General features: G+C 35.6%; 2 protein-coding genes across 5 annotated transcripts; one reads left to right on the top strand and one right to left on the bottom strand.

Annotated features, from left to right (window-relative positions):
• The first annotated feature begins 70 nt into the window (after positions 1-70).
• LOC106166230 (STAGA complex 65 subunit gamma) lies at positions 71-8,389 on the top strand. 4 transcript variants are annotated; one of them, XM_013544717.2, is made up of 11 exons: positions 71-219; positions 342-532; positions 786-906; positions 1,109-1,236; positions 1,826-1,935; positions 2,712-2,833; positions 3,153-3,340; positions 3,616-3,710; positions 3,931-4,042; positions 4,312-4,473; positions 7,813-8,389. In XM_013544717.2, exons 2-11 carry the CDS (start codon positions 375-377, stop codon positions 7,823-7,825), a joined length of 1,209 nt encoding a protein of 402 aa, XP_013400171.1. In that variant the 5' UTR covers positions 71-219; positions 342-374; the 3' UTR covers positions 7,826-8,389. The 4 variants fall into 4 exon arrangements, with proteins under 4 accessions (XP_013400171.1, XP_013400172.1, XP_086863568.1 ...); XM_013544718.2 differs by having other exon boundaries at positions 81-219; positions 349-532; XM_087007442.1 differs by having other exon boundaries at positions 121-140.
• On the bottom strand, positions 8,238-11,528 carry LOC106166191 (uncharacterized). Its single transcript, XM_013544666.2, has 3 exons — positions 10,779-11,528; positions 9,405-10,022; positions 8,238-9,017 (listed from the first exon to the last, which is right to left on the bottom strand). Exons 1-3 carry the CDS (start codon positions 11,002-11,004, stop codon positions 8,506-8,508), a joined length of 1,356 nt encoding a protein of 451 aa, XP_013400120.2. The 5' UTR covers positions 11,005-11,528; the 3' UTR covers positions 8,238-8,505.
• Between the last annotated feature and the right edge of the window lie 1,099 nt (positions 11,529-12,627).

Genomic DNA, 12,627 nt, shown 5'->3' with positions numbered 1-12,627 from the left:
AAAATAATTTTATTTTGATTATCTGCAACGTGTTTGATGATTATTATCGATTTATAATAATTTTATTTTGCTCAGATTTGTCAGTGCGTGATTGCTATGTAATGGCTGCTCCCATGACAGTTCGCCAGGTTTCGAGCGTTGTATGTTGATTGAGTGCATAATGATTATTTAAACGGCTTCCGATTTTTCTGAAAGTTTAAACTTGACTGCTACATACCGGTGAGCTTATGTTTTTATTTCAACACCGTATTTGTGTATTTCGTCAAATGTGTTGTTGGTTTCAACTTTGCCCAAATGGCAGCAATTCATAACTTTGTATGCTCTTACTACTCGTCCATTAGACTTTAGGTTATATTGCAAGGCAATAAGGAGAAATGATGGCATCTCACTGGGGAGAAATGCCAAGCCTCCCAGATACAGACCCAGGGATAGCAGCAATTGAGAGGGAACAAATGACAAAACCTAGACCAATGGAGGTAGAAGGTCCCAGGCTTCATCAACCTTCAGCCAGGCATTATCCACCAACCAGCGAGTATGTTGATGTGGTTTTACTAGTACACCCATGTTATATGGTTTTAAGTGAGTGCATAATATGCATTCAACATACATTCTGTTGAAACCTTATGTCAGAACTTGATGTTATTCATCTTTTTTTAAATGTTGATTTTTCTTGACTTTTTTGTACAAAACACAGCTCACATTAATAAAACAATGAAATTTTCACCAAATGTGTATATCCTTCAAAATATGTTTTGGCCAACAGTTTGCAAATCTTTGTATTTTAGTCCACTTCCAGCAGAGCAGTTTGCTATTGATCCTTTGATGGTTCATACGATACGCTTACTCCAGCATGCAAAGAGACTCAAGATTATGACAGTGTCCATACAGCAACAGAGAGATAGTATGGTAACTTTCCATTACTTGTGGTGTAAGATCTGAATTTATTAAAACTGTGCACAGTATGTTCAGGTAAAGGCTTAAGATGTTTCCAGATGTATTGCCTCCCTCCCCCCCTCCTCCAAAAAAAAAAAAAGTCTTTTCACTTGGGAATGATACGATTGACTGCTGGTAAATTGTGAAGTGACATTCAAATTCCACACTGTTTCAGAGCCCAGCAGAGTTAGAAGGCATCAGTTTCCCCAGCCCATCACCGGTGCCAGATTGTGATAGCTTTGGCTGTCACAGAAAAGACAATGGAAACACTCCCCTGCCTTTTCTTCCTAAAGATACGGAAAGGTGAGGTAGATCTCATCATGTTAGCATGTACAATTTTTGCAAAGTGCTCAAGGTGATATAGATTGTCAAGATAATATATCAAATGGCTGTAGAAATTTTAAAGTTTGATGATTTTGTTGCCAGTCTATCAAGGATTTGTTCAGGATTAATCATAAATTAAAAGGAGAAAATATCAACATATCAAGTAGAAGGCTAAAATCATGTACCGGGTAACAGCCGGACACAAACCTTGTGCTCTTAGTAGTTAAGCTTACTGTTATGATCATCATTACCCCACCATGATGATGAGTTGTACTAAAGAAAAAGACATTTTGCCTCAAAGCAGTAATTTAACTAAACACATGAATGTTTTAACTAAAGAAGAATAAATGTATTTATTTCTCTTAAGCCAAAGTAATTTATCTTTTATAGATGGAAATGTTTTTAGAAGTTTGTGTGTAGATCAAGATTAAATGTATTATTTAATGTAAGATGAAGATGCCACCACTTTAAAAACAACTAAGTTTTGATCTGGACAGTACAGTATTTTGATTTGACCATTCTTTCTTTTGATTCATGTCCTGATATTTTTTGCTTTCTTTTTTTTCAGTGATTTCTCAAGGGGAATAGGCAATGCTCCATTAGAAATTGACAGCATGACATGTCGGATGCTGTTAAGAAATTCAGTGGCAGCAATTTGTGCACATGCAGGATATGAAAGTGAGATAATGTTAATAATTGTAAATTAATTTGATAAATACAGATTTGCTTATATAAAATGACTTATTGTAATTGTAGAATACCTATTGATGCTGAGAAGATTCAAGAACTGGCACTAGTGGGCTTGATTTGGTCTTAAAGTGCAATTTAAGTTCACAAATAGTCTTACATGATCTTAAACCATGAGTAAGGCCATTTCTGGTCTGACAGCCAATTAAGTTGTCTCCCCTTACACATTCTCCTATTGTGAGCAGAAGTGTCCTCTATTGTGAGGGGAGGTGTCCCCCATTGTGAGGGGAGGAAACTGCTTGACCACTTAAGTAGATGTTAGATCATTTTGGACCTTAAAAGCAGATTCAGTCCATTTTAAGACTACTGCTGTAATGATTAAGATCGTGTAAGAGCACTTGTGATCTTAAATTGCATTTTAAGACCAAATCCAGCCCACTAGTGTGGGGTCATATAAATGAAACGTTATACCAAGACAAGGTTTATATTGGGATTACACTAACAAATGTAGCCCAACCAGAACTTTTCCTTAAAAAAAAAAGAGATAAAAAAACAATGAGAAGAAAAAGAAAGAAGAAAAATAAAAATAGATAAATATTTTAATCAATTATTTATCATTATTAATTAATTAATTAAGATGAATAGTTACTCTGGTTAACCCTGGTGTTCTACTTTCTTTTCTGTAGACATTTTGCAAACCAAGACCATTTCTGTTGCAGGTTCTGTTATTAGGTTTAGACCCTAAGCTAGTTATATTGTTATTTCAGCTTGCCCAGAGTCAGTCCTGGAAACATTGACAGATGTAAGCCATGACTATATGACCAGACTAACTAAACTGCTACGAACATCAAAAGACAATGAGTGTTTGCATGGCTATACAGGCTTTCAGGTGTGATGGCTTTTTGTACTGTTTTATCTATTTTAGTGTTATATTCTGTTATATACTGTCTTGTTGTGGAGATACTGGTAAAAAAGATAATATATTATGGTCTTTTGGAATAGAATGCTAAAAGTTAAACTTGAGTTTTTTATAATGATATCAGTTCAGTGCCTGTATGCATTTTGAGCATAATTTAAGAAAAAAAATTCTGCAAACAAAAGTAAAAATATAAGCCACTTTTATGGTTCCATGTCCCATGTAGAATATCAGATTGATTTTTACAAAGTGAAAACTGTAACACTTTTTCTTATTTTATGATCTCTTTAAGGATATTATTCAGCAAGTGTTTTTTGAAGTTGGCATAGGAAGTATAAGCAACCTTCATGAATTCTACCAGACACGGGTGGTCAATTATCACAACAATATGCTACTGGTTTGCCAGCAGTTAACAGAGGATTATGAGAAAGTAAAGCAGCCTATTACAGATTCAGAGATTGGGGAAGAGGAAAAAACAAAGTGAGTTCCACACATGTGAAAGCATATATACACATACATTTGTGCTTACACAAATGACAGTTTGCTAGCATGCCCATTCTGTGAGTGCATGCAGGCATACACATACTGGGGTACATTAATTCTCATCCACATGCATACAATTACTAGTTAATATTTGTAAAAGAAACTGTTTCACTTGACAATGGACTTACGTATTCACATACAAATTGGCAGTTTTTATTGCATCTGGTTAAATTGTGTCACTTGTGTTTCACATGCTTTCTTGTGCATTTTAGGGTTAAAGATGAATCTTTTGCTGACATTCACTTTCCATCCTCAGAACCAGAGTCAGATGATAACACGGAGTCTGATCAGCCTCTGCAGTTAGAAAGTATGTGTTTTTAAGCCATAAATGCTTTTACATTTTATTTAGTGAAACTTTAAAAATCTCAAGCATTTTTTTTAAAGATATCATGTACACCAGTCTCTGGGTACAAAATATCTTTTATCTAATATTACAGATGTGTTCATTAATATAGTTGAATCGTTGCATTATCTGTAAATGTTACAGTGGTATGCTAAACAATGTATCATGTTGGTGTATTTCTCAGGCTTTCATTCACTGGACACTAGCTCAGACCAAGCAGATGAAACAGGAAGTCTTCATCAAGAAGAGGAAGGAAAGTGGACCCAAAATATCAAGTCTGAGCCGTCAGATATAAAGTGTGTATCTTTAGAAATAAAGGAAGTGTCATTTCTATCCTGCAGTGTGTGATGATAAGAATTTGATAATATTTGAAAAGACATGCAGTGATGTAGAGAATTAGCAGTGCTCCATGAGATTTTTATTTTATTTTTTATTTTTGTGTAATTTTACTGATATGGCACTAAAAAGAATACTTTGAATATTGAAATTATGATGAATTTATATGCAAAATTATAAGACAACTTTTTTTGTCTTGCTTAAGAAATTCTTTATAATTATCACCTAGGCCTATTGTGTTGGATGACTCGGACTCCCAGCATCCTGATGACAACCCACACACACCAGGCGGTCACATTGAAGCAGATGACAGTTTGGAGGACTCTTCTGCAGCAGGCTCAGATATCATGAGTCCTCCTTCAGGCCCTGGGAGGTCTAGACCAAAGAAAAAGTAATCCTTGTTTCCTACTAATTAACTGATCTACACAAACAAAAGAGTAAATGTATATATATTTTACTGCGGATTTGCTTTTGAGGCTGTTAAAATTAATCTATAATTGTCCACATGTTCTTATTGAAATTCTTGTTACTAATGTTGATTAAATCAGTATGTTTTGATAAAGAAATATTTATTTGCATTATTTCACTTTTTGGAGGATTTTTTATGTACAGACACAGATGTGTCTGTACATATTACCATCACCTGCATCTGTCGTCGCCGATGCCGATGCCGATGCCGATGCCGTCGCCGTGCACTTTCCTTGTAAACATGATAAGTGGAAGGCAGTTTTACTTTTTGGCTTTATATTTACAGAGCTGATGAATATTCATAAAACGCAGGTCAAGTTCGAAAATCAGCATGATCGGGCCATTATTGTAGAAGTTATGCTGTTTTTTCACTTTTCAGCATATATGCAACCTTGTAAACACATTTTAAGGAAAACCATTAGGCCTGTTGTCATGAAACTCACAGGAGTAATCAATCTTACTAAAACGCAGGTCAAGTTCGAAAATCAGCATGATCTGGCCACTATTTTAGTAGTTATGCGGTTTTTTCATTGTTCAGCATATATGCAACACTGTAAACACAATATAAGAAAAACAGAAAGCCCAATTGTCATTAAACTCACAGGAACGGTCAGTCTTACTAAAATGCAGGTTGAGTTCGAAAATCAGCATAATCGGGGCATTATTTTAGAAGTTATGCTGTTTTTTCACATTTCCTCAGATTTCCTCAGATTTAATTCTTAGGCATGTTAATAGCCTTATTATTTAAGTAATAAGATACGTAAAAGTGTTTGTTTGACATTTCCTGAATCTTTACAACATTGTTAGTTGATTATGTAAAAATGATGGTAAACTTGTTATCGTGTATTGTGTAATAAAGTGTCAAAAATGGAAATAAACTCATATCATGCAGTTTGTCAGATTCAATCATTCACTATGTTCAGAATCTCAGAATGGAAGAAATTGGACATTTAACACTGTTCTATTGATATTTTTCCCATCTCATCAATTTTCTTAGTTGATCTTTTAAAAATGGCAGTAACCTATTAATTTTGTTTTATGTTAAAAAAGTGTTAAAAATGGAAATAAACCCATTTCAGAACAGTGCAGTCTTGTTTACATTTTGGCATTTTTAAGGTGTGACTTTGAAGTCCCATCAGCCTAAAAACCTTTGTTAGTCACGTTTACTATTTGTCCATGATACTAATATTTTATTATTAAAAATTGATGATCATTATGCTGTTAAACATTATGTAATATTGCATCAAAATTTGAAAAAAAACTATTTTGGGCACTGCTCCCATGATGACCATTTAAGAAAAACCATGTCACTTACTGTGCTCAAACAGTACAGTTAATATGTACAGATGTGTCTGTACATATTGCCATCACCTGCGTCTGTCGTCGCCGTCGTTGCCGTCACTGTCGCTGTCGCTGGTGCCATGCACTTTCATTGTAAACATGATAAGTGGAAGGCAGTTTTACTTTTTGGCTGTATATTTACAGAGCTGATGAATATTCATAAAATGCAGGTCAAGTTCGAAAATCAGCATGATCGGGCCATTAATGTAGAAGTTATGCTGTTTTTTCACTTTTCAGCATATATGCAACACTGTAAACACATTTCAAGGAAAACCGATAAGCTTTTTGTCATGAAACTCACAGGAGTAATCAATCTTACTATAACGCAGGTCAAGTTCGAAAACCGGCATGATCGGACCACTATTTTAGTAGTTATGCTTTTTTTTTCACTTTTCAGCATATATGCAACACTGTAAACACAATATAAGAAAAACAGATAGGCCAATTGTCATTAAACTCACAGGAGTGGTCATTTCTGCTAAAACGCAGGTTGAGTTCAAAAATCAGCATAATCGGGCCATTATTTTAAAGAAATGCAGTTTTTTTCACATTTCCTCAGATTTAATTCTTAGGCATGTAAACAGTTTCATTATTGAACTAATAAGATACGTAAAAGTGTTTGTTTGGCATTTCCTGCAATTTTACAACATTATTAGTTGATTATGTAAAAATGATGGTAAACTTGTTATCGTGTATTGTGTAATAAAGTTTCAAAAATGGAAATATCATTGCAGTTTGTCAGATTCAATCATTCACTATGTTCAGAATCTCAGAATGGGAGAGATTGGACATTTAACACTGCTCTGTTGATATTTTTCCCATCTCATCAATTTTCTTAGTTGATAATATAAAAACGGCAGAAAACTGTTAATTTTGTTTTATGTTAAAAATTGTTAAAAATGGAAAAAAAACATTTCAGAACAGTGCTGTCTCGTTTACATTTTGGCATTTTCAAGTTGTGACTTTGAAGTTCCATGAGCCTGAAGACCTTTGCTAGTCACATTTTCTGAATATCCATAATACTAATATTTTATTATTAAAGTTGATGGTCATTATGCTGTTAAACATTATGTAATATTGCATCAAAATTTGAAAAAAAAAACTATTTTGGGCACTGCTCCCATGATGACCATTTAAGAAAAACCATGTCATTTACTGTTCTCAAACTTACAGGAAAGAAACATGGGACTAAAATACAGCTTCAGTAGGAAATACAGTCTGTTTGGTAATTCTTACTGCCAGTTAAACAGTTATTTTGTGAAAACTTAATTTTTCACATATTGGCATTTTCAAGGTGTGACTTTGAAGTTCCACGGGCTTGAAGACCCATGCTAGTCACATTTTCTGAAAATCCATGATACGTATATTTTATTATTAAAAATTGACGGTCATTATGCTGTTAACCATTATGTAATATTGCATCAGAATATAAGAAAACACAATTTTGGGTGCTGCTGCCATGATGACCATTATGGGAAAACCATGTTACTTATGATTGCCGAACTTTCAAAAAAGAAATACAGGACTAAAATGCAGTCTGAGTTGGAAAAGCAGTCTAAGTGACTTCTTTTTCTGGAAGTTATACATTTTCAAAGTGTAAACTTGTCACATATTTTAATTACATTGGTATTACCTGTTGAGGATAATTAAAATTTGATGTTGAATTTGCAGTTTAACATAATGTACTTTTGCATCAGAACTGACAGTAGCCTATTTTGTGCATAGTTATTTCCTGTTTTTTGTCTGTACATTTGACAGCTTTGCTGCCTTGTTCTTTTCATGCAGTGGCCCCATGGTATTATAACTTATTGGTTTTTTTCATTAATTAGATTGAATAACATGCTGTGACTTTATTCCAATTATTTTCATGCTGTCCTATGTTTTAAACTTCTTTCTTAATGGATAATCATTTATGTTATAGGAGAAAAAGGTGATACATTTTGCTGAAAACTGATCATCAGCCATGTTGCTGTTACAATGCCCAAGATGTGAAAAATTCAAGAAAATTCACTTTCTCCACAGAAGGAATCTCGGGGGGAAAAGACCAAAGGAGCTTTGAAGTCAGCAATGACAAATACAACAAGATAAAGAATTTAGAACCTCTTTGATAGAGTCTATAACAGTTTAAAATATTACATCATGGTATGTAAAAGGTGTCCCAGTTATGACTTGTAGTATCATGTAGCTTGCATATTCTTTATCCAGTGTTTGAGGAAGGTGATGCAGTTTCTTATTGAAGAACCATAGTCTGTGGCAGAGAAACAATTTGTGACGCAGCTGCAGAATTTGCCATGTTGGATGTCATTTGATGTGTGGGTATAGTCCTATAAGTAAAGACGTCTAATGGCTTGTTGATATTTTGTATATTTGTATATATTACATTTTGCACAGTACTATGTAGTTTTATCATTCAAGTTCACAGCAGCAACATGCTTGTAAACAAACTCATAATGTAATTTTATTGTAACCTGTATGATGAATTAAAGGTATCAACATGAGTTCTTCATACCAAATTTTGATTTGTAGTTAAAAATTTTAATCAATTAGCTGTCAGTGATCTATTTGGAAGTTATAAGTTTTGTACGCTGCGCTCTTTCTATTACCTATATCAAGTTTATTTTGTATCTTCAACGTTATTATTGCCACCGTCTCCTTTTCGAAAATCTATTTGTCTTTCGTCCGAATTATTGCACTCTCCACTGAGTAAAGTTTTGGTAGCATCCACACAACCCCCTCCCTTCGTCGTAAAGTGCATTCTTTTGAATTGCTGAAGACACGTCTTTTCTGTGGGAACTTCTCCCACACAGGTGTAGTACTTTTTGCAGTCCGGATGAGGATAAGTCTTTCCGTTCTTACAAGGGAATGGGGGGTTGAACTGGTTCATCAAGTTCACGGCGACGGTTCTATGTGCGCCCATGGTGCATTCTTGGACATTGTTGAATTGGTCGCAAGTCTTGGTCCGCTCGTTGTAGAAGAGGGTACCGATCACCGGTTCGCTTGAAGGGGGACAGGTCAGCACCGATGGAAAACCGTTGTCACCACACTTGTAGAAGAGGGTACAGTTGACGTGGGGAAACAAACTGTTCGTCTCGCACGGAATTGGTGGGTTAAAAAGCGGCGGCGGAGCTGAAAATGTACGTATTTCAATTACTAACTCGATTGAGAATCGTTCACATGTCTATCAAAACAACATGTTGGCATTCGGCCTGATGATGCTCTTGTGACGAGTTGACATGAAACGTAGTTGTTTCACAAATAATTTTGTTCCAAAGTAAGTGATTACTATCACTAAAATATTAGTAAAAGTTTTGTTTTAAAAATCATTATTATGACTTATTAGGATATCGTTTTCTATTATCGGAATTTGTCAAACAAAACTTGGCCTGACGATATGTATTCAACACATATTTACGCAGGTATATGTGGGATCCTAGGTTAGATTGAATGATTGACATTTAAATAATGTAACACCTTTTATGAAAGAAAAACCATAATTCTGCACAGAAAACCTACTTGTCGTTTCCGGGGCCTCTGTGGTCGTTGTTGTTATGATTCGCCTCTGCACAGGCGGCTCGGGCTCCGTAAGCCGTACTCTGTAGCAGAACTCGTGCACGTACTTCTCCAGATCACACTTTTTAGACCGCGGGTTGAACATCGTTCCGCCCGGGCATTGCGCCTCGTGGAGGGTAAAGTCGGTCATACAGGTGTGGTACTTCCTGCAATTCACGTGCAGGTATTTGGCACCCCGTCTGCAGGGCTGGGGGATCGAGAATGACAAGCGTAGTCGCCACCAGTGGGGGATGGTGGGGCTGAGGGGGGTGGTCGTGGTCTTTCTGGTCGTCGTGGTGGTGGATGGAGGTGAGGTGGTCGATTTTGGAACCGTAGTTGTAGGAGAGGTTGTTGTTGTTGTGGCTTTCTCTGTTGTGGTTGGTTTTCTCGTAGTAACAGTAGTACTTGGGATTTTTGTCTTTTTCTTTGGTTTGGCTGTTGTTTTAGAGGGCTGACCTTCCGTAGTTGCTATATCGACTTCGGTTGACAATTCCAGTTCTGTTGATGTTGTCGGGATCATTTCAGTTGTCTCTTGTTTATCTATTGGTACGTGCTTTTCCGCTGTGGTGGCTGTTAAAGTATCTGGAATGAAAAGAGTAAAATGTACAACCCACAAATAGTTATGATATAATTTCATCATTTTCTGAATGTCCTCATAGGCCTGTAACAGACACGCTGACTTGCCTTCCTAGGATATTTATATTTTAAAAATAGATGGAAAAAGTGGGATTCGTTTTACGTGGGTGAAGAAAAACCCTGATTAGAAAATAGATACATAATACTTTTTAATGCTTTAACCTTTCTCTTTAAAATTCATTTCAAACTTTTTTTCAATAAAAAATTCCCTGCTCTTGAATAAAAATAAACATATAACTAGACATTTAACTCAGGAAGATAGACTTAATGTTAGCTTAATGTTGATGCAAATTATATGGTGACATTAAATCTGAATGTCTCGGAGCTTAACGAAGCTCGCCCCGTCTGACCTTAGATAAGTTATTAGTTATCCATGTTTTTTAAAGATTGGGTTATATATATATGTATATATATTTTAAAATTTAAGAATTTCTATCTGAGCAACGTAGGCAAAATTTTGGCACTATTTTCAACATGCTGTAGTCCCACATTTTCTTTCAAAACGCAGATAAAGGAAAGGAAGTTTAGCTTTTCTCTTTTCTCTTTGGGGGCAGGGTAGTAAGAAAGTACTCAGAACGCTTAAAAATTACCATTTTTGGACATTTGTAAAACATCAGCAATATTTCCTTTTATGTTTTCTTTAAACACCATCAAAATTAATACAAACACCAACATATTTAATTTGTACGTGATAACCATTACCTTGATTAATCGGGTAAACGGTACGGGCATAAAAGCTGTCGAAAACAATGGGAAATACGATGATCATCATCGCTGACAGTACCAGCAGGACAGCTACACTGATGTAGACACAGTATTGCATGAACCGCGCTCTCTGGGCGTCACTGCGGGTGAACATTCCTAGGCGGTCCGTAAGGGCGGCCTTTACCCGCTCCTGCATCGTGACACTCATCTCTTGGTTCTCCATGGTAAATGGCAAAAGATGTTCAAATTTAGATTTTGTAATTCTTAATTTTATTCTATCAGTGTCACTTTTCTTTTGCTCTAGATCTACGGGTCCGTTGTTTCAGTTTTATCTGGGCCTTCTCTCCTCCGCCTTGAATGTGGATGAAATAGGCGCAGTCACAGAATGTTTGAAATGCAATCTCCGAATGTGAAAATTCGAAAATGCTTTTATTTTCAAGTTGTTCACGTATCTTCTATAAGGTTGATCTAAATGTCTTCAAACCATTTTCGGGACGCGATACCGTCCACTTTTCACGTAAGCTTAAATCTCGGTAGAGAAATGGCGTTTTTCTTTCATAAGCAGTTCCCGGAATGTGTGCCAAGATTCACGAGAAAGACCTCCAAGGATCGAGCTTTGATGTCCAGTCCGGTGTAAAACGTTCCAATGTCCCCACGCTTTCGCCCCAAATTGACTTTCCTTCGGGCGAGAAATGTCACACAGGACCTGCCAGCCCCAGTATACGCAGTCGCGTCACCAAAATGTGTAAGACATTAAATTTCAGTGTGTTTTGCGGTCTACTAATTTAGGAAGAAGAGGGAAAATGTTCGTTTCTGAATCAAATGGGATGAAATTATAGCATCCCTCTTAATGGCACTCAATTTAGTTTGCAATTGTATGCTTTAATGTATTTTTTTTACGTTTTGAAGCATATTTGTCGTAATTGACCTACATGTATGTAGGAAATGGTTGGTCATTTTGTTATTGGGCGTATGTTATTCATACTTTATTGTGCTTTTTAAGTGAGACATTTCCGAACAACTAAGATGTCTTTCTCCGTCACCTTATTATTACTATTGACTCGGATTAATGGACCTTGTGTCTGCATCTGAAAAGCCTTTGCGAAAACATATAAGTGTCTTAATCGAGTAGAAACTGACTTTTCTGGCTTTAGTAACTATTTTATTTTTTCCAGCAAAACAAATTAAGTTTTAAAAAAAGAAAAGAATATCTGTTTTGTATAATTTTAGAGTATTTGGTGTGATATGATAAAAAAATATACTAACAAACCGATGAAATAATGCAAAGATTGAAATAGAAATTGAAATCAATGAAACAAATTACGATGACTGTTGTCTGCTGATATAAGTTTATAACTTATATTTTAGGTTGTGTTCTAACCGAAATCTAAATCGCGATGTCCTAGCAATAGCGAGCTGTGTATAATGTACATTAAACAAAACCAAAATGTCTCCAAATTTTGCTTTGTCACATTTGGTTGTCTTAATGGTGGTCTCATGGCACGTTTAGCATCTTAATCGCTGCTTTTGGCAAAAAATGCATGTTATTGTGCAGAGAGATGACGAAGGATAAGTACGGAAATAAAACGGAGATGATGTAGAATCTTACAAGAAATATGTCATTTACCTTAAAATCTGTAGCGGATTACAGACGCAGCTCTAATATATTTTCCACTCCTACATAATGAGCAATCTGCAATAAGTTAAACTTATACACATTTTGAAAACCACCAACATCTAAGAAATTAGAAGAATTCTTTCCAGAAGAATTTTGAAAACAGTTTCATGTGAACATCTTTCAAGTCACGGCTACCGTGTAAAGTTAGTACGCTAGAGCAGGATGAAA

Source organism: Lingula anatina, chromosome 3 (genome assembly GCF_051362555.1).
Source record: "Lingula anatina isolate TDL-2025a chromosome 3, LinAna3.0, whole genome shotgun sequence".
Taxonomy (NCBI): domain Eukaryota; kingdom Metazoa; phylum Brachiopoda; class Lingulata; order Lingulida; family Lingulidae; genus Lingula; species Lingula anatina.
This window is presented reverse-complemented; position numbering and strand designations above follow the sequence as displayed.

What these genes read in the sequence shown, in the direction of transcription:
- LOC106166230 (XM_013544717.2), top strand. Translation starts at nt 375, where the DNA reads ATGATGGCATCTCACTGGGGAGAAATGCCAAGCCTCCCAGATACAGAC. An exon ending in CTTCCTAAAGATACGGAAAG is followed by an intron (nt 1,237 to 1,825) that starts GTGAGGTAGATC and finishes CTTTTTTTTCAG; the next exon opens with TGATTTCTCAAGGGGAATAG. An exon ending in TCAGCCTCTGCAGTTAGAAA is followed by an intron (nt 3,711 to 3,930) that starts GTATGTGTTTTT and finishes TGTATTTCTCAG; the next exon opens with GCTTTCATTCACTGGACACT.
- LOC106166191 (XM_013544666.2), bottom strand. Translation starts at nt 11,004, where the DNA reads ATGGAGAACCAAGAGATGAGTGTCACGATGCAGGAGCGGGTAAAGGCC. An exon ending in CGTTTACCCGATTAATCAAG is followed by an intron (nt 10,023 to 10,778) that starts GTAATGGTTATC and finishes TTTTCATTCCAG; the next exon opens with ATACTTTAACAGCCACCACA. An exon ending in AGAGGCCCCGGAAACGACAA is followed by an intron (nt 9,018 to 9,404) that starts GTAGGTTTTCTG and finishes GTACATTTTCAG; the next exon opens with CTCCGCCGCCGCTTTTTAAC.